This window comes from Sipha flava, unplaced genomic scaffold (genome assembly GCF_003268045.1).
Source record: "Sipha flava isolate LNK unplaced genomic scaffold, YSA_version1 207_pilon_pilon, whole genome shotgun sequence".
Classification (NCBI taxonomy): domain Eukaryota; kingdom Metazoa; phylum Arthropoda; class Insecta; order Hemiptera; family Aphididae; genus Sipha; species Sipha flava.
In genome coordinates, this window is record NW_020272813.1 from 1,065,161 (window position 1) to 1,089,055 (window position 23,895).

Below are 23,895 nucleotides of genomic sequence, written 5' to 3' on the forward strand. Positions count from 1 at the left end.
GACGCCGGGACAGTAGTGTTAGAAAAATGAGAAATGGAACAATTTGAGCAGCAGAATTGGATAACAACGATAAAACGGTTTGATTTTTGTACAAATGTCGGCACTGTATACCTGCTTTATTTTCACTCCCACCGCTGTTTAACGTTATATACTCTCTCCGCGATCAGTTTAATCTCTTTATCTATGGAAAATTCCGAAATTCCAATACACCTCCCCTCTCCCTGATCAACCCGTTGATTTTCCTTCATACTGATCACAATAACAATAATAATAATAATAATAAATAAATAAAATCAAAGTGTTCCGTGTACGAAACCGCTGTGGATTTCAGTGACCGCCACACTCGACGCGCGCGCAACGGTCGTTCAAGTGTCCCGAATTCCGATCGTGTGCGCATTAGGTGTTAATTTCGTTTTCCTTCAATAAATGTCGCCCAACGTCTATCTATGATGCCCGCAACAACCGTAAACGGCATCGCCAGACACCAGAAACTGGCCGCTGTTAATATAATTATCGGAAAACGCCAATGGAACTTGGTGCCATCCTGATCTATTAGGCGGACTTTTTCGCCAGGTCCTCCAAATAATAAAAAAGTGCTTCCCGAGTGTTTAAATTCGTTATATATTATATTATATTATATTCATTTTTTTTTACTATAGTTTTGTTTTGTATTTGTGCAAAGCTCGATTTTATTAAGAAATAAATTATCAACGAGGTTGTGAATTTATAGTTAGTATGTGTTAATAAAGTGATATGTCAGTACGTTTGTCCAGCGGGTGTTTGCCCGCAAATGGTGAGAAACCACCTCCGCCTTCATCAGATATAGTTGATTCAAATGGCCAACAGAACAATTTGCAGGAACATCAACAACACCATCACCACCAACAACAGCAACAACCTAGGAGTAATAGCATGGACTATTTAAATTTCGAGGAAAAGAGACAAATAATTGCATCTTCTTTGTCATTAACGGATTTTTTACACACTAGTGGTACAGCTACTACCCCGACATCACCTACTACTGGCAAGTTTATTATTGGTGAGAATACCTAATGAATTGAATCATAATAAAAATAATCATTTATTTGATCCAATTACAATTTACTTTACGATATTTTAAATTAAAGAACTAGGTATACAGAATCAGATATTTTCAAAAATATACCCAAGTGTATAAGTTATTTGCATTAACAATTGAGCATAGATTTTGGTTATTTTTAATAAGTTCCTATTAATAATAAAAACGACCTTATATTAAATTAATTTAAAGTATTCATTAAGGAATAAGTATGATTATTATTACAAATTATATTAAAATACAAATTTTTTAAAGCATTTAATATTAATTACTTAACAATTGATATATAAATATTATTTTTGGTTAATATATGAAATATTATAAATATGGGTTTAAAGATAAAAATGTAGCATTTAAGTACCTATTGAAGGATTTTTAAAAGAATTAAATATTAAATTACACCTAATATTTATCTTATCAGTTTGCAAACTTTTAAGCAAATAAGTATCTGAATTGTTATATTGACGCTTGTATTATAAAGTTTATTAGATGATTAATTCATGGTCAATTAAATGACATCAATATTTTGTTTATGATATGTAAATGTAGCATAATTCTATCCAATGAAATTTTTTGTAACTTGAATTCTTTTAAACTATTATATGTGTTTTATTTTGATTCTGTTTTTCTGAAATTGTATCCCACTTACTAAAATATTGCTCAGTTATATTATATGGTAATGACAATAATGATAGGTGACTCATAAATTTTGTAGTAAATTATGTTGTATTTAAAGAGTAAAAATAAATTTTCTCTACATATATCTACTATAAAACTTTAATTCCGCATTTTAATGTTTGGTGTAGGTACAATTCACATGTTTTTTTTTTATTTGTAGTTTTATATTATTTTCTACAAGTTTATATACTTTATATGTTCTTTTTTTTTAACTGTCCAAGTTTTAAAATTTTACTTAGTTTCTTATAATATTTTATATAATTAGACCATTAACATACTTAAGTTTGTATTTTATTAAAAGTTTTCCAATATCAACAAAAAAAAAAAAAAAAAACATTAAATAATTTAAAATTTTAAATTTTGTGTATCTAAAAATTTTTCTTTTACAATTTTGTATTAAAAATACGATTTAAAATTTGAATATTTATTTTATAGATTAGGCAGTATAAAAAAATTGATTAAGGACTGAATACTTTTTATCAAATTTTTAAAATACAATTCCACTAATTATTTTCATAAATTATGATATTTAGTTATAATAATTAAAAAAAAAATATATATATATATGTATGGTTTTTGTTCTACAATTGTAGATTTATAATATAATGTTTTATTGTTTTTTTTTTTTTATACATTTGAGATGAATTCATTAAAAATAAAGAATTAAATATATTTATTTCACCAACCTTAGCCAAGAATCATTTTTTGAATTTTGTTGTTTAACAATGTTTCCAAATAATATGACCAGCACAGAATTGTCTCATAAATAAGACACCATATGAAAAATTATGCTTCCAGTTTATAAAATAAAAATCTTATAAATAAAAAATATTTAATTTCAATTTATTTATTCAATAAATTTATTTAATACATATAATATTTTTTTGAATTTGTTTAACCTATATTAACAATTTTCTGCGCAACTCATTTACATAATTTTTTAGGAGATTCTTCCTTTCTACAAATTTGTAGAATCAATTAAAAACTTTTCTATTGATGTCAAACATTTTCTATCTAATTTGTTTTTGATACTTTAATCTTGTTGAATATTACATGTTTTATTATAAATAAAATTGATATAATAATACCAATACACTTTATTATTATTATTATATAGTATGCACAATAGATCAATTATCAGGTCCAAGATTTAACAAATAACTGTATTAGATTGATAAAAGAAAAAATATATTTATACTTATTATTTATTACGTTTAATATTATTTGGATTAGTGTAACTTTATTTTATTTGAAAACATTAATTATTTTAATTTTTGTATAAGGAACTGGGCATTTTCAAAGAAATTCTATGTATGTTATATGTGTGTAAAATATTAAATTAATAATACATGATATCATATAACGATGGATGATATAACAAAAATCGATGAATTATTTAGGTTTTACTAAACCTAAAAATATTAACTGACAGTTTAATAATGTCCATAATTTATCAATCATCAAATACTATATATTTTTAAAATCTAGTAAATTATAATAGAATTTAATAATTATTAATTATTAACTATTATGTATGAGTATTTAGTTTTAATATTATTTGGTTTCTAATAATAATCATCTTATTTTAATATCGATGACCTATAGATATAGGTTGGTATAATAGAACTTTATGATACACATTCTCTAAATATCTTAAAATATTTTTTCTTATATTGTTGTAACGGTAAATTACTGTAAAAAAAAAAAAAAAAAAATAAATTGGTCATTCTATTGTTATGTTATGTGATCTTGCAAGGTATTACATTTTCAAAGTTATTGGCATTCTATTGTAATACCAACGTATATATTCTATACATCTTTATAGTTGATTTGACAGCTATAATGATAATAATGATTTATTTCAAAAATGAAGTAGTTAAATAAGATATTTTTAATTTTATTTCGGTATAATGTATGACCTTATAACAAAAAGGTTGTACTTCTTAAAAAATGTAATCCAATAGTTAAAAATAATTATTTTTTTTCAATTTTATCAGTATATAAAATACCTTAATATTATTTGGTTTTTGTATGTACCTACTTAAATTCAAATAAAATGATAAATCTTATAGTAATCTAATAAATCAAAGATTCTATTAATTAAAATATGATTTGAGATGGGAATAGGAAATAAGTTAGTTTTTAATTAATTTACAGTTTTTATTAATCTATGTGCTTGTATATTATTATACATATACATCACATAATTTGAATAATTTGTTTGTTGTATCCATATGAAAAAAAAACGTATTTTAATGTGTTCTTTTTGCAAAGACATAAAATTTAAAACTGGACATAAATTAGAGTAATGTATTTTATCATTTTTAATTTAAACAAAAGTACAAATTCAGAGGTAATCATCATAAAAAACACCAAACATTTATTTTGAATATCTTCAGTAATTTATTTAAAAATGATTTAGTTCAATTTAATGATTTTTATTCTTATGTAGGGTAAATTAAGGATATATAAATGTATATTAGAAATTTAGTGCATTTTTATCCGAAAAGTCACTACAGTTATTCATAAGGCAATTAGATGAGGAATAGGGGGGCTTAACCTCTTTAAATATTTGTCTAGCCCCTCAAATATTTATCTATCCTACATTTAATAGGTACAGATACAAATTAGAAAATAAGTCATTTACCTTTACTAAATGATACTAAAAATATCACTACAAAAATGAAATCCTAGTTGCACCTATAAGTTATAAGGTATTATAAACTAATAAAATGTTTTTATGTTGTTTGGGTAAATAAAATCCCAAAACCAACCTGGTTATTTTTTAATTATTTTGTACTTTCTGTTGTTGATAATTTAATTTAAAAATTTTTTTAACATTGGGCACATAATTATAAAAAAATCTTTTGTAATGATTTACTAAACCAGTACTTGTTAAATTGTGAGCTAACATCTTTTTCAAAAATTTATTATTTTATTATACAGAATACATAGGTATAAATTTATATTTTTATCCTTTATTATATTTGATTATTTATAGATTAGGTTACCTATATTATTTTCAATCTCAAAAATTAAAAGAAATTTAAAAGCTAAACAACTTGTTGGATGTATAATGTAATATATTGTAATAATAATAATTAATAATTGTTTCTTTTTTTCTTTTAGCCAAGAAGCAAAATGGTACAGCACTTCGAACTAATAGCTTAGGGTCAGGAACGCGTACCAGTCCATTGCAGTTGGATCGAAAACCACCCAGCAAGTTTTCTGCATTAGGTAAACTTTTCAAACCGTGGAAATGGAAACGAAAAAAGAAATCAGAAAAATTTGAAACAACATCTAGAAGTAATTTATACTTTTATATAATGTCTTATGAATTTAAGTGGATTATTTCTATTATTCTTTTATTTATATAGATTTGGAAAGAAAGATCTCAGTGCGAGCTAATCGAGATGAATTAATTCAAAAAGGAATCCTGTTTTTAGATAGTCCAATGGCTCAAACACATACGATCTCTGAAACTGGTACGGATAAAATATATTTCTAAACATACTATCTGATTGGTTTTTGTTTATTCTTTCATTATGAATTTACATTAAATGGACTTATATTAGAAGTTATGGTATATTATGTAACAATGAACTATAAAATGTGACAATCGAAAAAAGTTAGTCTAGGTTTTTATAATTAAAATATTAATAAAAAATAATCATATATTTTCATTAAATTTTTTTTGAAGTCATTTTTTTCTAATTGGTTGAAATATTTTGAGTTTACTAATATTATTTGATTTGAAGAATTTTTTAATTAATTTAGAATGAGTTATAATTTTAAATTCTAAATAGAGCAATTAAAAATCAGTCTGATAATAGTTTTTATTTTAAAATTGTTTTTACTTCATCATAAATTATTATATATTTCAATATAAAATTATTTAACTTACCATTTATTTAATTTTAAATGTTTCTATAGATAATTCTCCCCAAGTAAATCAAATTTCAAGTGCAACAACTACTTGTGTTACCGTCACTCCTACTATTGGTTCGTCAATGCTTTTTCAACAGCAACAAAACAGATATTCTAATCAATTTATGAATGGTAAGTAAATATTTTAAAGATTATTGTTAAATTACAAATTAGATAAAATAAAAAGGTAATTTAATCAAATGTGATTTATCTCATTAAAATATTAATTATATTTTTGAAAAGTTTTTAATTCTAAGTAATTTGGTAGTTAGCAACTTTAAATTGTAATTAATTGTTTCAATAAGAATTTTTAAATTTAATTTTCCATTATAAAATAATTTTATTTAATAGTTTAAAGAGTATTAGCAATAGTTATGAAAAACTGAAGAAATTCAAATAGATGTAATTTTTAATTATTTTAAACTTATAATTCTGATGATTTGAAACTTAGATAAATATTATTTTATGTACTATATTGAATGCAAAATATAACAAATGTGGCTTGAATAGTTTCTTAAAATTTAATTTATAAGTTACCTTTGATGTTTTAGAGATTGTTAAATGTTAAAGAACCCATTAAATACTAATGGATATTTATGCAATGCTGAATTCCTAAATATTTTAAAGAAATCTTCAATTATAAATAATGTTTGATAAATTAGAAATATATTTTGTTTATTTTAAAATAAAACATTTATTATATATTATAAAATTTGTTTCTTCAATTAATTTGAATTTATTTATGTTTAAATAATTTATTTTATTTATATTCATCAAATTTGTTTAAGTAACTAAGCTTTATCATATAATACTATGATAAAAATTTAATATCAATTACTAAAAAATTTTTGAATTTTGGTAATTTTTTTATTTAATTTTTATTGATCTATATTTTGTTTGTTTGATTAGAAAAATGAAGCCATTAAAATTATTTTCTCTGTCATTTTCTAAATCCATTGTTCAAGTAATTAGACACTATTAAATGCACTAAGGAATCCATAATAAATCACATTAATTATTAATCCTTATTATATCTGGTACCTATTGTATACTTTATAATGATTCAAAATGCCTGAAATTAATGTCAGTAACTAGATACTATAAATATCTTTATAAATAATACATATGATTCTATTTAATTTTATATTGTCAATAAATTCTATGCGATCATATAAATTATTATAGTGGAATCAATATTTTTTATCAATTAAATTTAATCTTAATAAATAATTAATATTACTATATATTTATAATTATAATCACATTTGTTAGTTTCTCTATAAAAGGTTTGGCTTATCATTAATTTGACTTTAGGTTCATTATTAATTTTTAGAATATTAAATATATATATATATAATACAAAAAAAACTATTTTCTTTTCTCATTTTTTTATTTTACTTTTAGTAGTATGAATACTATACATTTTTTAGTTTAGAATAATTTCCAATTATCTTTTAAATATAGAAGACAATTGAAAAATAATTATAATTATAAATATAAAGGTGCATGTTAGTATAATATATATCTGACATAATGAAAAAAAAAATATTAACAACAAAAATAAATATTAATGAATGCTCAAAGAAAGGTTATTTAGGGAACATTGAAATATATCTAAATTCTATACAGAATTTCCTGCAGACATTAAAATATTAGCTAGGGAAGTTAACCTATTTGATCGATATATTTCGTTTATAGAAAAGTTGTTTATGTCTGAAGTTTAGAGAGTTTAGTTTGAAATTAAGTCATTCAATCAGTTCTAGAAAATCTATAATATTTTTTAATAATTTATAAAAAAATTTAAATTTAATAGTTTAAATCTTATTTCTATAGACAAAATAGAGAAAAGTTAATTTAAAATATTGTAATCAGAATTAGGAGCTCTATAAATTTTACATTGGAAACTTAAAAATCTTAAAACATTATTTTAAATGTGAAAGAATTATTTAATTTTGAGTTATAAAATTTGAGTGCATTATCATGTTTGCATATTCTAGTCAAGAATGTACTAACGAGAAACAAAATAATTTAAATGCATGAGCATCAGGAAGTCTTTATGAGTGCATTAAGTAAACTTAAGTTTATTGATTTTCATAATATTATTGATATGAAGTTTGAAATTAAATTATGAATCAAAAGTAAACCGAGATTAACAATTTCATTTACTCAAGTTATTTTGATTTGTTTTAAATTATAATTAAAAATAATGGGTTCTTTTTTTTTTAAAAAAAAGAAAGATATAGTGGCATTTTTTTTTTATATTTAAAGGCATACCATTTTCATCCCACCATTTATTGAATGCATTTAAATATTTTTGAAGTAGTAGAATATCATTTTGATATCCAATTTTATTAAATAGCTTGAGATTGTCTGCTAATAATAATTAGTTAAAGTGTTTTGATTTATTAGTAATATCATTAATAAATATTAAAAATAGTAATGGTCATAAATGGTCTCTGCGAGAGATACCAAATATAACATCAATATTATCAGAGATAAAGTTCTCATCCATAACAACATTATTAATATACATATTATAATCATAATATTGTAATTGTTTACATTTGGTGTGTAGAGAGGAAAATTCAGTGTATGAGTTTAAATTATTAAATAATATGTATATATCATGGACACATTTTTTTCGTTTAGTATAAAATAATTCCTTATAAACCAAATAGAGTGTAGGGGTTGTATCTAATTAATTTAGGTATTAATGAATCTATTATATAATTAAGTTGAGAATATAAAAAATTTGTATTATTATTGATATCTTTATCTTGAAAATGTTTATTCCGTTCTACAGGACGTAAATAATTTGTAATAGAGATTATGTAATCATTAAAGTTCCAATTAAAAATTTTTTATTGAATGGTAATATTTCATTGTGACTCATTTTAAAATGTATATTGATGCTATGAGAGTTGGAGGTAACAAGATCAAATGTTTCATTCTTAATATTTTTTATATTGTTGAATTGGAAGAAATCCAAATAATATAATTTATAATTTTCTTTAGTTATACCAGAGTTGTAACGATTTTTATATTAAATAATAATAACATTATTATTTAATACTATAGAGACAGAACAATCTCCTGCAACATTGTAAACCTTATAAATTTAATTAATTATGAGAAATAGTTATTCTGAAATTCAGCAAAATCATAGGCTTTGATTTTTTAAATTTTCTTTTGCTAAAGGTTACATAGTATTATAATTTATCTTGTCTGTTCAGTTATTAATATTTTATAAATATTTTTGGAAAAAAAAGATTTTTGTATTTTAACTAATTAATGTTAAAATTAAAACTCGACTTTTCATTTAATTAATTTTAAATTGTCAACAATTTAACTTTCATAATTATGTTACAACATTTTTTTTTTATCACCATTTTTTCGTCTGTAATAAACTATTTAAATGTCAGATTTCAAAATAAATTACCATGTCTGACTTTCCAATAGGTATGTAAACCTTTCCCGCCTAATAATTGCATAGACATTATTGAGTTGGCTACCCTGATTGGATTTTTAGGTAAGGCGGAAATGAATTATTACACACAGGAAAAAGTAATGTTATGTCGTGCATTCTCAACTATGCCATGGGGGCCCCTCAAATCGTATATCCACGGCAACGGTAGTTAGGTTTTTAAACTTCATGTGACGTGACCCGCCGTACAGCCGTTGCCGTCTCGTTGCGGGTTAATTTGTTATTTTTTTATGAGCTTTTGACAGTATACCACTTGACGATTTTCAAAGGTCAGCTTTGAAAAAATATAAAGCACTTTACCCGTTTTTTATATGAAATATCATCAGACTGCTCTAAACAGTGTTGGAGGCAATTTATACATGTTACCTAATCGAACTACCCCCTAAACGACCAATGATGGGATATATTATGAAATGTTCTTGTTTTCAAAGAGGTATGTTATATATTTGAAAACGCCTATCGAATAATGTATAATTTTTTCAAGTTTTAATATTTTGGTAGTATGATCGATACTTTTTTTAAAATAGATTTCGAAAATAAGATTTTTTTATCTATAGTTCAGAAATTATTAGAAACTATCAAATTTGATTAAAAATATATTGTATTCATATGAAACTATAAAAGAAAAATGTAATAATTGATTTATGTTTATACGGTGTATAAATGTGTTGTCCACTTGTCCCTACAATTATCATAATGATCCATAATATTCAAATTTTGAGTTTAAATCAATTTTAAATATAATTTCTCGAATATGTGGTTTTTATATTAATACATATAAAAACATGAATATTGTAACTTATCTTTATTTTATTCACATTTTTCAATGAAATAAATATCTTAAGGTACAAAAGTTAAATTTAAAATTGTATTCAGTTTTGCTATAGTAGAGGAACAATATTGAATATTTTTTAAATTATACGATTGTTTTATTTGACGATTTAACATCCAACAGTTGATTAAACTTAATAGAAACGTAAATTTCCTGCACTTATGGAAAACATTCAAAATATCACTTTTCTTGGATATACATTTTTAAAGTAAAAAATTGTGAATACAAATTATAGTTTGTATTAAAACCAGAAGTTATATTATTTTAGGTGAATTGAAATTATTAATTTTTTTTCGAAGTATAATATAAGTTTTTATTTAAAAATTGTCTAAAAGTGGAATATTATTGAACAATTTCGTTACGTTGCGTGACATTTAATATGGTATATACTATCTGAAAACCAATAACCCTTATGATTGTATTTTTAAAAGTAAGTATTAATAAATTATATAAAAAGTCAATAATAACAATTATATTAAAGAATTATATTATAAAATATATTTGTTTAAAAAGTTTCATTAAATCCGTGATCATAAATGTGAATGTTTATTGAAATAATATATGGCTAATCTAAGGTATTGTGGTATTAATAGAAGCCGCGAAGATTGAAATGGTTGAGAGGAACTTTTTAGTTATAATTTGATTATAATATTATGTATTCTGGTCACGGTTTGTAAGAACTATGAATAGTACGTTAATTTTAAGTATGTTTCTTACAGTATTCATCTAAATATGACCGTTTATGTTTCGTATACATAAACGGTCATATTTAGATGAATACTGTAAGAAACATACTTAAAATTAACGTACATAATCTATAATTTGTGTCACAAAATACATTTATAAAATTATAAAAATATATTTCTTACTTTTATAATTTATTTTATTCAACTGATCAAAAATATAATACAATTTAACATTTTCTATTTAAATATTTTTTAAAATATTTTAATATTTATATAAATCGGACAATAAATTATATTATTCTTTAATTGTGTAAACAGATGGCTATTACTAAAAATATTATGACTTGAAAAAAATCATACTGTATAAGTAAATCGTGAAAAATAATATTTAAATCGGGACATTTTTCTCTTTTATTATTATTATGTAAATCAATTACTTTAAATGTTATTACCTATTAGAGATCTGCACAGGTTGGGACAGTCCGACCCGACCCGTAACAGGTTTGGACCGGGCCGTGCCATAGTGTAAATAATGCGGGTTGGTTACGAGTAGGATTATAGTATTTTTCTTTGGACCGGGTCGGTTAAAAATAAAACTACTTAATTTAATCGGTAACACAGTGTGATAAGAATTCACAAAATATTATAAAAATTAGGGATGGGCCGAACTGAAGTTTTCACAAACTCGAACCCGAACTCGAACATAATTTTTTTCTCTAACTCAGACTTGTTGGTACTTCGAACTATTTTCGAACTTTAAAAAATTAAAACATTTAAAAGTTAAAACTTAGAAATTTGAGTTTTAACTAACTAGGTATGACAAACTAAAAAGTTTAATATTATAATAGAAGTAAAATGATTAAGTAATGTTATTATTTAAAACTTATTTCTAATTACTATATAACTTGTTAGTTATTAATTTAAATTTTTTTATTAAACTAACTTTATGTATTATTTTCGAATTCGAACTTGCGTTTTTCTCGAACTTCGAGCTGTTCGAATTTCTTAAAAATCGAGGTGCTCGAGGGTTCAAAGTGTGGGAGAACCCATTCCTAAGAAAAATAATTTTTTTTATTACCCCACTACTCGCTCACTGATATTAATCATTGTTAATATTACATAGTCATTAATAACAAAAATAATTGTATTCGTATTATAATATAAGAGTGCAACACTAACGCCAATTATTAGCGTTTGATAAGAAAATGTTCCCAAACCGATGAAGTAGGCATGTCACAAATTATAATAAAAAAACATATATATTATTCGTTTATATTACATTTATAAATAGATCACTGATAATAACAAATAATAAATATTACGAACTTGCCTGAGCGGATTGGATTGCCAAAAAAATATTACGGACTGGGTCTAGTTGGGTTGAAAAAAAATATTGGGCCGGGATTGGGTGGGGAATTTTGTAAGTTTAAGTTTCGGGCCGGATAGGCCGAAAAAAAACTGCCCGTACAGATCTCTATTGCTTACTATCTATTTATTCGTTCCTGAAAATATGTGTTGTATACAAAAATTTGTAATGATATACATATTTCTATATATATTTTTAATATATGTAAATCTTGGTATTATTTATTAATTAATTTAAATGTGATTGCAAATTAACATTAAATGTACTACCTCATTTCTTTATTATTATAAATTGTCACCAAACGTATACACATTTCTCTATAGAATATATGGCTCGCTATTTTATTTTAGTCTAACAAAGTAATATATTTTAAAGTAATATTATCTTTCTAACTTTTATTAAAATGTATAGTGGTCAAAACAAAAAACTTTACCTATTTTAATGACTAATATAATTATTTTGCTATTGTTTATGTCGTTTTTAATGTTTCATTTGATTTCATTCATGCATCAGGTGCCAAACCATGCAGTAGTGACCTTGGTCAAGACCTCGTATTTGCTTTGATTATATTTTGTATATTGCACATTATCTTAATTTTATTTTTCTGATTTTAATTATAAATGCATTTACAATGTACTAGTTACCTGTCACAATTTGTTAACATCATGTCATATTACTAAAGTTCAGTGTATCTATTTTGTATACATTTGACGATTTATTCGTATATTTTGTGTATATATATTTATTATATAGGGCATATTTATGTTTCCCGCTTGTAGTAGGCCTGGGGAAAATTTCCGCTCTAAATAACTAAAATAATGTATCGCATTAGATGAATTATCATTTAATTACCTACTATAAAATATATATTAATTAGGTAAGTATTCAAAGCAAATTTTATTTAAATACTAAAACATAATTTCTTAAGATTTAAATCATTTTATTAATAATAAATAACAAAATAAATTCTTCAAATTTACCACTGTAGGCACGTGCCTAGGTAGTGCTTGCATATAAATACTCCACTAATTATAGGTATGTATAATCATAATATATTTGAAAGAACTCATGTGAAACATACCTAAATAGTTAAAAAAAACCTTCAACGTGTTCTTCTTTAGATATTTGAGTAAAATAATCAACTTTTGGAGAACATTTACTGTGTTGTATGATGAAAACACGTAATTCTGAAGCCTCCGTGATTCTCTATGGTAATACTGTATTAGATAGTATTATGTATAATAATTGATGACATATATGGATGTCATATGTCATATAACATATATGCATATAATTATATGGATTATTAAGTATTGTGAAGTTCGTTTTACTTGTATATTATAAGAATATAACATAATTACAATTAAGAGTAGATATAATGAATCCTGTTCGAGTATAAACTATTATCTCGGTTGATTATTCATTGTCGTTTTGATGGTTTAAATCTGCATTTTGCGCGTTCATTTCGACCTGACGCCGATATCTGCACTCAGGGCCTTAGCATTGGAGTGGGGCTGAGAGGTAACTACGCCCTGGGCGCAATCCCCGGGAAGACGAAAAAACGAAAAATTTGTATTTGATGTTTAAAATTGCAACGGTTAGGTTTTGTGTATTATATTTACAAATACTTCAACGGCCTTTATATAAATTGAAGCAATTGTAAACAATATCTAATAATTGTAACATTTAAAGATACATAAGGGCGCATTTTGTAGTATCGTCCCGGGCGCAATATTTGGTTGCTACGGTACTACGGTCTGCACTACATTGTGCGTGAACTCTCATTGTTCTGCGATATAAAAATTCGCGCGATCGCGATGTATTCGTGTACGCACGCACACGTGTGTTGTTGTACGCGTAACGTTCTACGCGGCCAAGTCGTTTTTAGCGTTTTGCGTATGTACACACGCCGGAGCCGCCGCAAGACGCGCGAATAATAAATCGGCACTTGTTGTTTATTTTTAGAAATTCCGACGCCGCGTGCCGCCGATTAATCAATTGATGCGTCACCGGCACCGACGGCCGCGGGGAACACAGCTCGGTACCAGGTCGTTGTATACATTTAGGTATACGTTTATGCGCCGTGCATTATGTGTGTAATTATAGCGACGATAGTGATCATAATATTCGTAATAAAAAAAAAACGACGATATTTTACATTTTAAAATTAACGCTCGCGTCCGCGCCCACGTTTGTTACAATATCGGATTAGTGTAATTCGTTTTTGTACATATGTACCCGTGATTTAGTGGATGTTCGTTTTGTGTCGGATGTAGCGACGGCGGCCGTGCAGAGGTGTGCGCCGTTTCCCTGGCGCCACGGCCGGTGTTTTTTTCCTACGGGTGGGCGATTCGCGGCGTTAAAATTTCTTCGCACAAACATACCACACCGCCACTACGCACATACGCACACACGCCGAAACTCGCGCGACAGACAAATTCAGTCGATACCTTTGTCTTCAGCAGTCGTGTGTTGCTGCCGCGCAAAAAGATTATCGTCATTGTGTACACACACACATATCTTTCAACTTTCGTACTATTAAATCTTGATAATTATTGAAATTAACGATACATTTAATGATAAGTATGCGGTTTGTCTACGAACGTTTCTGGTATATTTTTTTCGGGCTCACCGTACCTAAATTCGCTTGACTTTAATAATATCGGCCACCCCGGATATTATTCCTTACGCAGTGGTATCCATATTTATTTTAGTTTATATTTTTGGTGACAACATTTTTTTTAAACATGACTTCGGTGGTTAACGAAAATATGGCATTCCGTCCTCGGACCCGAACGGGGTTTCCGTTGGACAGGTACGGTTCCGTTGCAATGGTACGTACCGCGAAAAAGAAAAAATCACAGTCGTTGCATGCGATCATTGTCCGGTCGACAGCACGTTTTGCCCGCAGGATAGCAGGTAAAATTCTATTGCTATTAGGATTATATATATAAGTAGACATAAACGCGAATCAATAAGTTGGGAAGGCTATAAATTAACATTTATTTAAATACTCATATAAGATACTTATATAATGATCAAAAGGGCTGGAATTCTTGAGAAATTCAAATAAATCACATAAGTTAATTAGTTTTTAAAGTTCCTATAACAAGTTTATACTGGTTTGTTTGTACCAAGTGGACAGTACCTGTTTGAATTTTTTCGAAGCAACCGGCTCGAAAAGATTTAAAGACCAATTTTGACTAAAGAATACATACCTTGTTTGGACCAAAATTTTTCTTTTATATTAAATCTATACTGTATTAATTTATTGGAGAGTAAGTTATTGTAACTCATGATTTGTAGGTAGCGAATATTTTAAGAGTTTTTTAAATGTAATATTTGAGTGATACCCTAAATTTATATAAAAAAAAAAACATTTTGTTTTTATTTTTATTTTTTTCAAAATTTCCATTTAGCTATTTATGAATTCGTGTTATGACGATAATTTAAAGAGAAAAAAATATTGAAATTGTTTTTCAATTATTTATGAAGAAAACGACAAATTTTAAAATCTTAAGTTTCACTGTGGTTTTTTTGATCAGTTATAAAGTTCCTAAATTCCTTCATGCATACTTCAACAATTTATTCAGTAAATTTACGCTAACGCACTGCTCAAAAATATCATAAATTCATTGATATTTTATAAATAAAAAATTGGTTCATATGGTTAGTAATTTTATTATAGTAACTGTAGTAGTAGCTGAACATTACCTGACTTTAATGTGCTTCGCCCTAATAACCTGCGTAATCGTCACGCATGTGGTTACAGTTAAATTCTTACATTGATATTTTGAAGGGAAATCATTTATTTACACTATATTGCTAATGTATTAGGTATCGTGGTTTCACTCACGGAGATATGAGTGAGTTTTTTTCACATTTAATGAGTATGTTAAATTTTAAGAATATGTAACTATTACTGTATTTTATTTTAAATAAAATAGTAAATATTTTAATTTTTAATTGAAGAACTATTTTGGAAATCTGATTCTAAAATTGTTTTCTATTTTTAATTTTATTATATTAACACGATATTTTCTTTGTCGATCCTACTTATATGACATACTGTACTCACTTTCGAATTTCTAAATTATGTTCTTCCCATTAGTACAAAACATATTGAAGAATTGCACCTACTGTTATGCGATATATTCTTGTTTAAATTACAATTAAGAATGTTTTTTTTTACATGGAAACTGTTTTGTCATACTGTGGCGTAGCAAGAGTTAGGTGCCGAACTGTGCCTACCCCAGGGGCGCGAATTGCAAAGGAGCGCCAAATTGTGCGAAAGTCGTATCCTACAATCAAATCGAAATTTTTTCATTGTACTCTTTGAAATACGTTGATATTGTCTAATTGTACACACTGCATGTGAATTTAATGATGAAATTATGCAAATAGCGCAAGGATATTTAAATAAAACATTTCATATAAAATAATTATCGATGAATTTGCTAGTCATAAAGCGAGAATTGCAAATTTTCAAGGTTTAAAATGAACCCTGTAATAACTTATAAGTATAAATTGTATATCTACTTAAAATATTAGTAAAATTAAAGGTTAAAAAAATATCGTAGCATCAAATTTTAATTGTTTAAAAAGCGTTTTTTTCTAAGTTTTCCTTCTGCGCGCTTGTATCCTACGCCACTGTTGTCGTGTTATATGATTATAATATAATGAAGTATATACCCCATTGATTTTATTCATAAATAAAGTATGTTTATTGACATAAAATAGTTAATTCTATAACCAATGGCATTGCACTAATAATGTAAATATTAATGCTTCCATAATTGCTTGGCAATATATTGTATTCAATTATTCAATTTTTTTTTTTTTTGATAAATCAATAAATATTGTATCTTGTGATAAAGTGACATGTTAGTAAAATAACAACCGTTTTTCTAAAATATTGATTTATTTATAAATAAAGTAATTATATAGTTATATAATTATATCATAGTTTATTCTTATGCGTTTACATACGATTATATAATTATTAGATATTTTAATTTTTCCTTCTTCCTGTAAAATTAATCGTTTTAGACGTACGACCAATTTAATGGTATTCAATATTAAATTAAATTTACATGTTTCTTTATCTAGGCAATTTTCTTTTTAGAAAATATAAATTATCGAGTTTCAATGAATGACGTCGACATCTCAAAAAACAATATTATTTTTGTGTTACTGACACTAACTGACTAATTGATTAGTTTTCTTGTAATTATGTCACTCTTCAAAGAAGTATTTTGTATAATAACGAAGTTTAATATTTAAGAAATAATTGTTCTCAATTTTATGATTCAATACTTGATTGAATATAATAAAGAACATTTTTTGATATTTATTAGGTATTTATTTATTTTATTAAATCATGTGAATTATGTTGTTAAAAGCTTAAGTTTTATTATATTATTTCTGATTTCATAAATAATATTAAGCCTTACAGTCGTATTACTATTCTAAGAATTAACTAACAATATTAATAAAAATAGAAATATTTTTTGATGATGGCTAACAAATAACGATACTATAAAATATTTTGTAAGGGCCAAAGCATTTGGTTGAAATTTTCAAGTACGTTTTATGAGGCCTATTACTATTCTTAGATTATTATATTTTAAGTTTTTACTGCATTTTTTATCTATGTCAGGGTCATTGTGCTACCCCTTAAAAGTTAAAAAAAAAATATTATTAAGTTTAAAATCAGAATCCAATTGCTAAAAATATCAATAACGACAAAAACAATTTTATAAGTTGTAGATTAATTGCGAACTTTCATTGTTGCTATTCTGTATTTTTATTTTAGACTTAATTATTGTAATAATTGCCGTTTTAAATTTTCTAGTCAGATTAATTGAACAAAAAGCATCTTAAAAAAACTTCAATACTTATCATAATATCCATAGATCATAGAAAATAATAAAATTATAGAAAATATTCAAACGTGAAATAAAAAAATACACCCAAAAGCATAAATAAACATATCCTTAACATTTTCTCTTCCTACTTATTTCTACTTATACATTTTATATTCAATAATATAAGATGGAGATATTAACAAAAACTAAAATTAAAATTATTTGAAATAGAAACATTAAGATTTGAATTTGAAAATTAACTGTATAGTGTAAATGAAAAATATTATTGCAAATCTAAATTTTAATAGAACTAACATTTCTACATGTTCAGTAAGAATTAAAAAATTAATATTATTATTATCTCTAAACAAAATATGATAATAAAAAAATATATATAAATGAAAGGGATTCTATTTTTAATGTCTAGAATGTAAAAAAAAATTTTTTTTACATATTTGCATGGTTTTGTCATTATTATTAATTTATAATACAATAATAATAATAATAATAATAATAATAATATTATATTTTTATACCTCGATTTATTTTTTTGTGTTTATAAATTTAATTTTATATTTTGGCATAGTATTATTTATTATTTAAGTACATTTTTACTAAAGCTATTTATTTAAAATTTCATCATATGATGTAATATATATTATTTTTTAGTATATAAATTTCAATTTTATGGTTATTTGTATTTAAAAATATATAATAATATAAAATAATTTGGCATTATATGTTATTTTTAAATTTGTGAATAAAAATAAATAAATATTTTCGTCTAATTGTATAATGTGTGATGATTTATAGTATGATTTTTACGTTACCTCAACTTTTTATATATAATTACATTCTAGTAACAAAAATATAAATTTAGTTTATACCAAATAATATACTATTATATTCTTTTAATTCTACATTTTCAATTATTGTCAACATTTACATATCTATACTTTAACTATTTATTCATGCAGGTAAATATTTGTTGATTAATTTATAAACTATTAAATAATTAATAATCTAAAATTTTGGCAAAGGTGTATAATATTATTAGTATATATTACATATATATTTTACATATACATTCAAAAATATGTTTACTATTTAAATTAAATTGTGATACCGAGGATCTTTGAATAAGAATGTTGTGCATTAATTAGAATAGTATTATAGTTATTAAACAGTTGTGATAAGTACAGATATTTTGAAAAGAATATTTTATATTTGGCAGCTCACACGACCATAGATTATTTAACTATTTCTGGATCATTTAAGTTATGTGACGTAAAATGGAATGTGTCTATCTAATTTTAGAATATTTAGGCTTTGTGTATTTAGAATTTATTAGGAATAATCGGCTCCAACGAAAATTGTTTTATGTAATTATATTTACTATTTATTGTTTTTCCTTATTTAATGAAAAAAATGCGGTGTCAAAATAATATTTTGAAAATATAGAAAATGGTAGGTATTTTACATTCTATGAAAAAATAATAATAAATAAAAACCTAATAATTTATAATGAAAGTAACTCAGTAATATGAAACCAGTGTAAGATATAAAGATATGTATGTAATTTGTATAAACAGAAGTAACATAGGTATTAGGTAAATTAATTCTAAAGTCGTATCTTGGAAGTTTCCTATTTACAGAGTTATCCATAGAATTTTTCATCATTTAGTACAGTCAACTTAAACGTTATATGTCATTAAAAATTTCGCAGCATGTCATATATTTAGACTGATACTGTTAACAAATTTTACGTCACATTGCATTTGAAAAAAATGTATTTAACTGTATACAATGTAATTAAACTGTAAACATAGTAATTTAACTAAACATTTAGATATGCAGGTGACTTTTTTTTTATCTTTAATATATATTTTACATTTCTATCAAATTTTTTTTGGATATGAAACTATGTTTTTTGAATAAACTAATTTTATTGCAGTTTCTAGTGTTTTAAATTTTTGAGAAAAATTAGATGAATTTTGAGTTTCTTAATTATTGAAAATATACATAAAGAGTTAACAAAAAGTTACCTAAAATGTGTGAAATGTACTTTAATTATTATTTTGTTTCTCCAATTTAAAAAAAAATATGATTTGAAACTATGTATGTTTTCATGAACACAGGCGATTATTTTATAAACCTTCAAAATGTGTGTGTATTAGATCTGAACATTTATTTGAATTCAATAAAAGTAATAATTATTATTTTATTCTTTTCTATCTTTGAACCAAACATTTTAAATTAGTTTGTTTTTAATGGTCGTTTAATTTTTGTTCATAAACTAAATCTTTAATCTTATAAAAATGATTGTTTTTAAAAAAAAATTTCTATAAATTTAGCAATTATTAATTACTAGTATTTAATTTTAAAACTTTTTTGTTTTAGACTTGAACAAAGATAACAAGACTGAAATGGTGCAAGACCATAGTGAGCCGGTAGAATTAAATTTTGAACAGCAGCAACAGCAACAACACATAGCTGAACAGCCTAGTAGCTCAAAACCTGAGCGACCCAACTCTTTAACTGGTCCTGGTGGTACGCTCACCAGACGCTTGTTCTGTTACCATGCACCTAATCAGTCATTATTGGCAGGATCAGGTCAGTCACCCACCAGACCTCCCAATTCATTATTGCCATCAGGTAAACTATTGTTACTCTTGAATATATGTATTTTTTAACATCTTAATTTTTCTACTGTTGACAGGTTGTGAATCCCCTAAATTAAATTGTGATAGGACATCATCAATGGTTATTACTGGACAAAACATGTCGCAGATGGCCAGTGGGGTAAGGACAGGCTATTATCATTCCAGTCCTAGGATGATGTACAATAATTATCCTGGACATTCATCATTAATGCTTTCTGATTTACCCGAACCCCCTATACCGGTATCTGAAGTTGGGCCTATACCTCCACCGCCCATGTTCAGTTCACCAACTCAGCAATCATATTTATATCAACGTAATAATAAATATTGAATTATAATTAACCTACGCTAACTAAACAAATATGTCTTTCTAGATAATGATCGTCAGAATCATCGTTCCAATGATAACAATGATGAGGAAATGGAAATGACAACAAATGAAGATGATTATGATGATGAAGACTATGATGAAGAGGAGGAAGATGATGATGACGATGAAGAAGAAGTAGATGATGATGATGATGATTCCAATGGATTTAGAATAAGAAATCGTCACAGTTTTCCTAGTCATATAGAACAGATTCCTGCTAAAGAGCCTGTTTTTAATGCACAACCTCTGAAGTCGGCATTGAAAAAACCATCAACACCTAATCAAAGTCAACAGGAATCATCACAATTGCTCAAGTATGTTGTTGAATAATAAATACAAAATAATATCAAACTTAAAGAAGTAAATAAAAATAATTTGCAATAGTCGAGGTTAAACGAAAGAAAAGTGAATAGTTTGCTTTATTGCCAATTATTTGGCAATAATTTGGCTCTCCGATTTTTTTTTTTGTTTATTTTTTTCTTAATTTGTTTACCGCTGCATAGCAGAAGGGTTCCATTAAAGCCCAGGATACGTTTTTGGTAAATTGATCTTAGTTTTTAGTTTTTTTAGTATTAATTTTTTTTATTTTTATGCTATAACAGTGGTGCTAATCGTCCAGTAGTATTTGGAATTACATTACCTTGTTCATTACAAGAAAATAAAGAAAACGCTAGACCCAATGAGTCTAGTGATGATGATAGTTCAGGTGATGGACCTATATTATATAGAGATGATAATTTAGACAGTAAGTTCAATTAACTATCAATAAAATATTTAATTTATCAGAATAAAACATAATGATTGTAATTAATTATTAGATCGATTGGCTGAAAAAATTGCAAGAAAAGATAGTCTTGCTATTAAACTGGCTCTACGTCCTGATCGACAAGAGCTCATTAATCGCAATATTCTTCAAGTTCAAAGTGAAAAAGAGCGACAAGAAACTAAAGAAGTCATTGGTGCTCGTCTTATTAGGTAAAAGTTATAAATATTAAAAATAACGAAACTAATATGAAATATAAAAATTTTAAACATAAAGAAATTGTCTTTAAATAATTTTATATTATATGTTTGTTAAAATAATATTTTTTAGACGTTTGAGCATGAGACCAACTCAGGAAGAACTTGAAGAAAGAAACATCTTAAAAAGTAAAATATTTTATTTTATAAGCTTATAGTTTCACTGAAATAAAAATGTTACACCATTGTTCAATTTAATTTTAGAACAAACAGCAGCAGAAGAAAAAAAGTTGAAAGAAGAAAAGAAACGTATGTTGTTAAGAAAATTAAGTTTTAGACCAACAGTTGATGAATTGAAAGAAAAAAAAGTAAGTCCTGAATAATTTTATAATAAATTCTATTTGAATTTCAAAGATTGAACTTGTGTTATTTGAATTTTTAGATTATTCGATTCAATGATTACATAGAAGTAACTCAAGCACATGATTATGATCGGCGAGCTGATAAACCATGGACACGGTTAACAACCAAAGATAAAGCAGCTATACGAAAAGAACTTAATGAATTTAAAAGCTCGGAAATGGAAGTACATCAAGAAAGTAAACATCTCACTAGGTAAATATATGTTTATAACACATTGATAGACTATAAAGTATTAACTATAAAAAAAAAAAAAAAATCGATGAACTATATCTTTATATCAATTAAATATTTATTAATTTTTTTATTTAATTGTAAAAAAAAAAAAAATGTATTTATGCATAGTTATATCATAAATTATAACTTAACCTTTTTTTAGAACATTTTCTCCCAAGTAATTTTCATTCTAAATTCAGTTATATTTTGACAAAAATATATTGTATGTATTTATGAACATAGTTATGTACATCATATTTTTAAATTTGATTTAATAGTGATATTATATTGTTACAAATTGTATCAAAATATCTCTTAAATTTAAAATTGTTGTTTTTTTTTTTTTGTTCAACAGGTTTCACCGACCATGATTGTTTTATGTCATAAATACAATTAAAAAGGCAAGAAGAAAATTAAAACAAATTGGCTGCTATTTAATCTTGTTTAGATAAAAAGTAGTTTTTAAATACACATGTATTAGTAAATTAAATATTTAAAAATCAACAAAAGTATTTAATAATCTAAAAATGTATTGAACAGACTTTTATCAAGTGATAGAGAAAAACATTTATATTAATTATAAATATTAGAATATCCTTATTTTGACGAAAAGCTTTTGTCCGTCCACATAGTGATTGTGTGCAATATTTATTACGCATTAAATCTAATATATAAAAAAAAACATAATAATTAATGTACTAATAATTACTACTTCTGCTTCTTTTACATTCCCCTAAGTGCTCTCCCTCATCATACTAAATAATTTTTTTTTTTTTTTGTTATTGTTCGCAAGTTCAATATTAAAATAATTTATTGTACAATTACCATGTTGAAAATGAAAGCTCATTGTTTTGTTTGTTTTTCCTTTTTTTTTTTTTTTGTAATTTTGACTAAGAAAGATATTTAATATTATTTAATTAATTATATTTATTAAATATTTTATTTATTTTCCCAATTAGATTTATTATTATTATTATTACATGTATATAGTTGTAGATTGTTTCTACACAATGATAAACATTTTCTTCCTATACCAATTATTTTTTGTAGTATACAATTGTACTTGTAATACATTATGTTTTTTAACAACAAATTAAAAATAAAAATAAAAAAAATGTGTTACTGAATACATTCATTAGTTAATTTAAGTATGTATAATTACATTACCAAATTTTTAAATAATTTATAAATTTTGTTGAAAAATATACTTTTTAGGCTCTGTTTTCAAATATATATGTATTCTACTTTAAATCCATTGATTTAATAATTTACTATGAAATATGTATCATGACTATATCATAAAATCAATGGTTACACTACTGTATTTTTTTGGAAAAAAAGTTATTTT

At 24.9% G+C, this 23,895-nt stretch overlaps 1 protein-coding gene across 4 annotated transcripts; it reads left to right on the forward strand.

Annotated features, from left to right (window-relative positions):
• The first annotated feature begins 174 nt into the window (after positions 1-174).
• On the forward strand, positions 175-23,422 carry LOC112682599 (phosphatase and actin regulator 2-like). 4 transcript variants are annotated; one of them, XM_025553237.1, is made up of 14 exons: positions 175-1,024; positions 4,886-5,062; positions 5,134-5,241; positions 5,690-5,815; positions 20,319-20,573; positions 20,638-20,895; positions 20,956-21,265; positions 21,455-21,490; positions 21,554-21,696; positions 21,770-21,926; positions 22,045-22,100; positions 22,176-22,279; positions 22,354-22,526; positions 22,903-23,422. In XM_025553237.1, the coding sequence occupies exons 1-14, from the start codon at positions 754-756 to the stop codon at positions 22,916-22,918; spliced, it is 2,190 nt and encodes a 729-aa protein (XP_025409022.1). In that variant the 5' UTR covers positions 175-753; the 3' UTR covers positions 22,919-23,422. The 4 variants fall into 4 exon arrangements, with proteins under 4 accessions (XP_025409022.1, XP_025409019.1, XP_025409020.1 ...); XM_025553234.1 differs by having other exon boundaries at positions 176-1,039; positions 22,903-23,421; XM_025553235.1 differs by having other exon boundaries at positions 176-1,039; positions 21,458-21,490; positions 22,903-23,421.
• Positions 23,423-23,895: the final 473 nt, after the last annotated feature.

Bases quoted from the DNA above. Each gene is read 5' to 3' on its own strand.
- LOC112682599 (XM_025553234.1), top strand. From the start codon at position 754: ATGTCAGTACGTTTGTCCAGCGGGTGTTTGCCCGCAAATGGTGAGAAA. The intron at 1,040-4,885 runs GTGAGAATACCT...TTTTTCTTTTAG, and splicing joins TACTGGCAAGTTTATTATTG to CCAAGAAGCAAAATGGTACA. The intron at 20,896-20,955 runs GTAATAATAAAT...ATGTCTTTCTAG, and splicing joins GCAATCATATTTATATCAAC to ATAATGATCGTCAGAATCAT.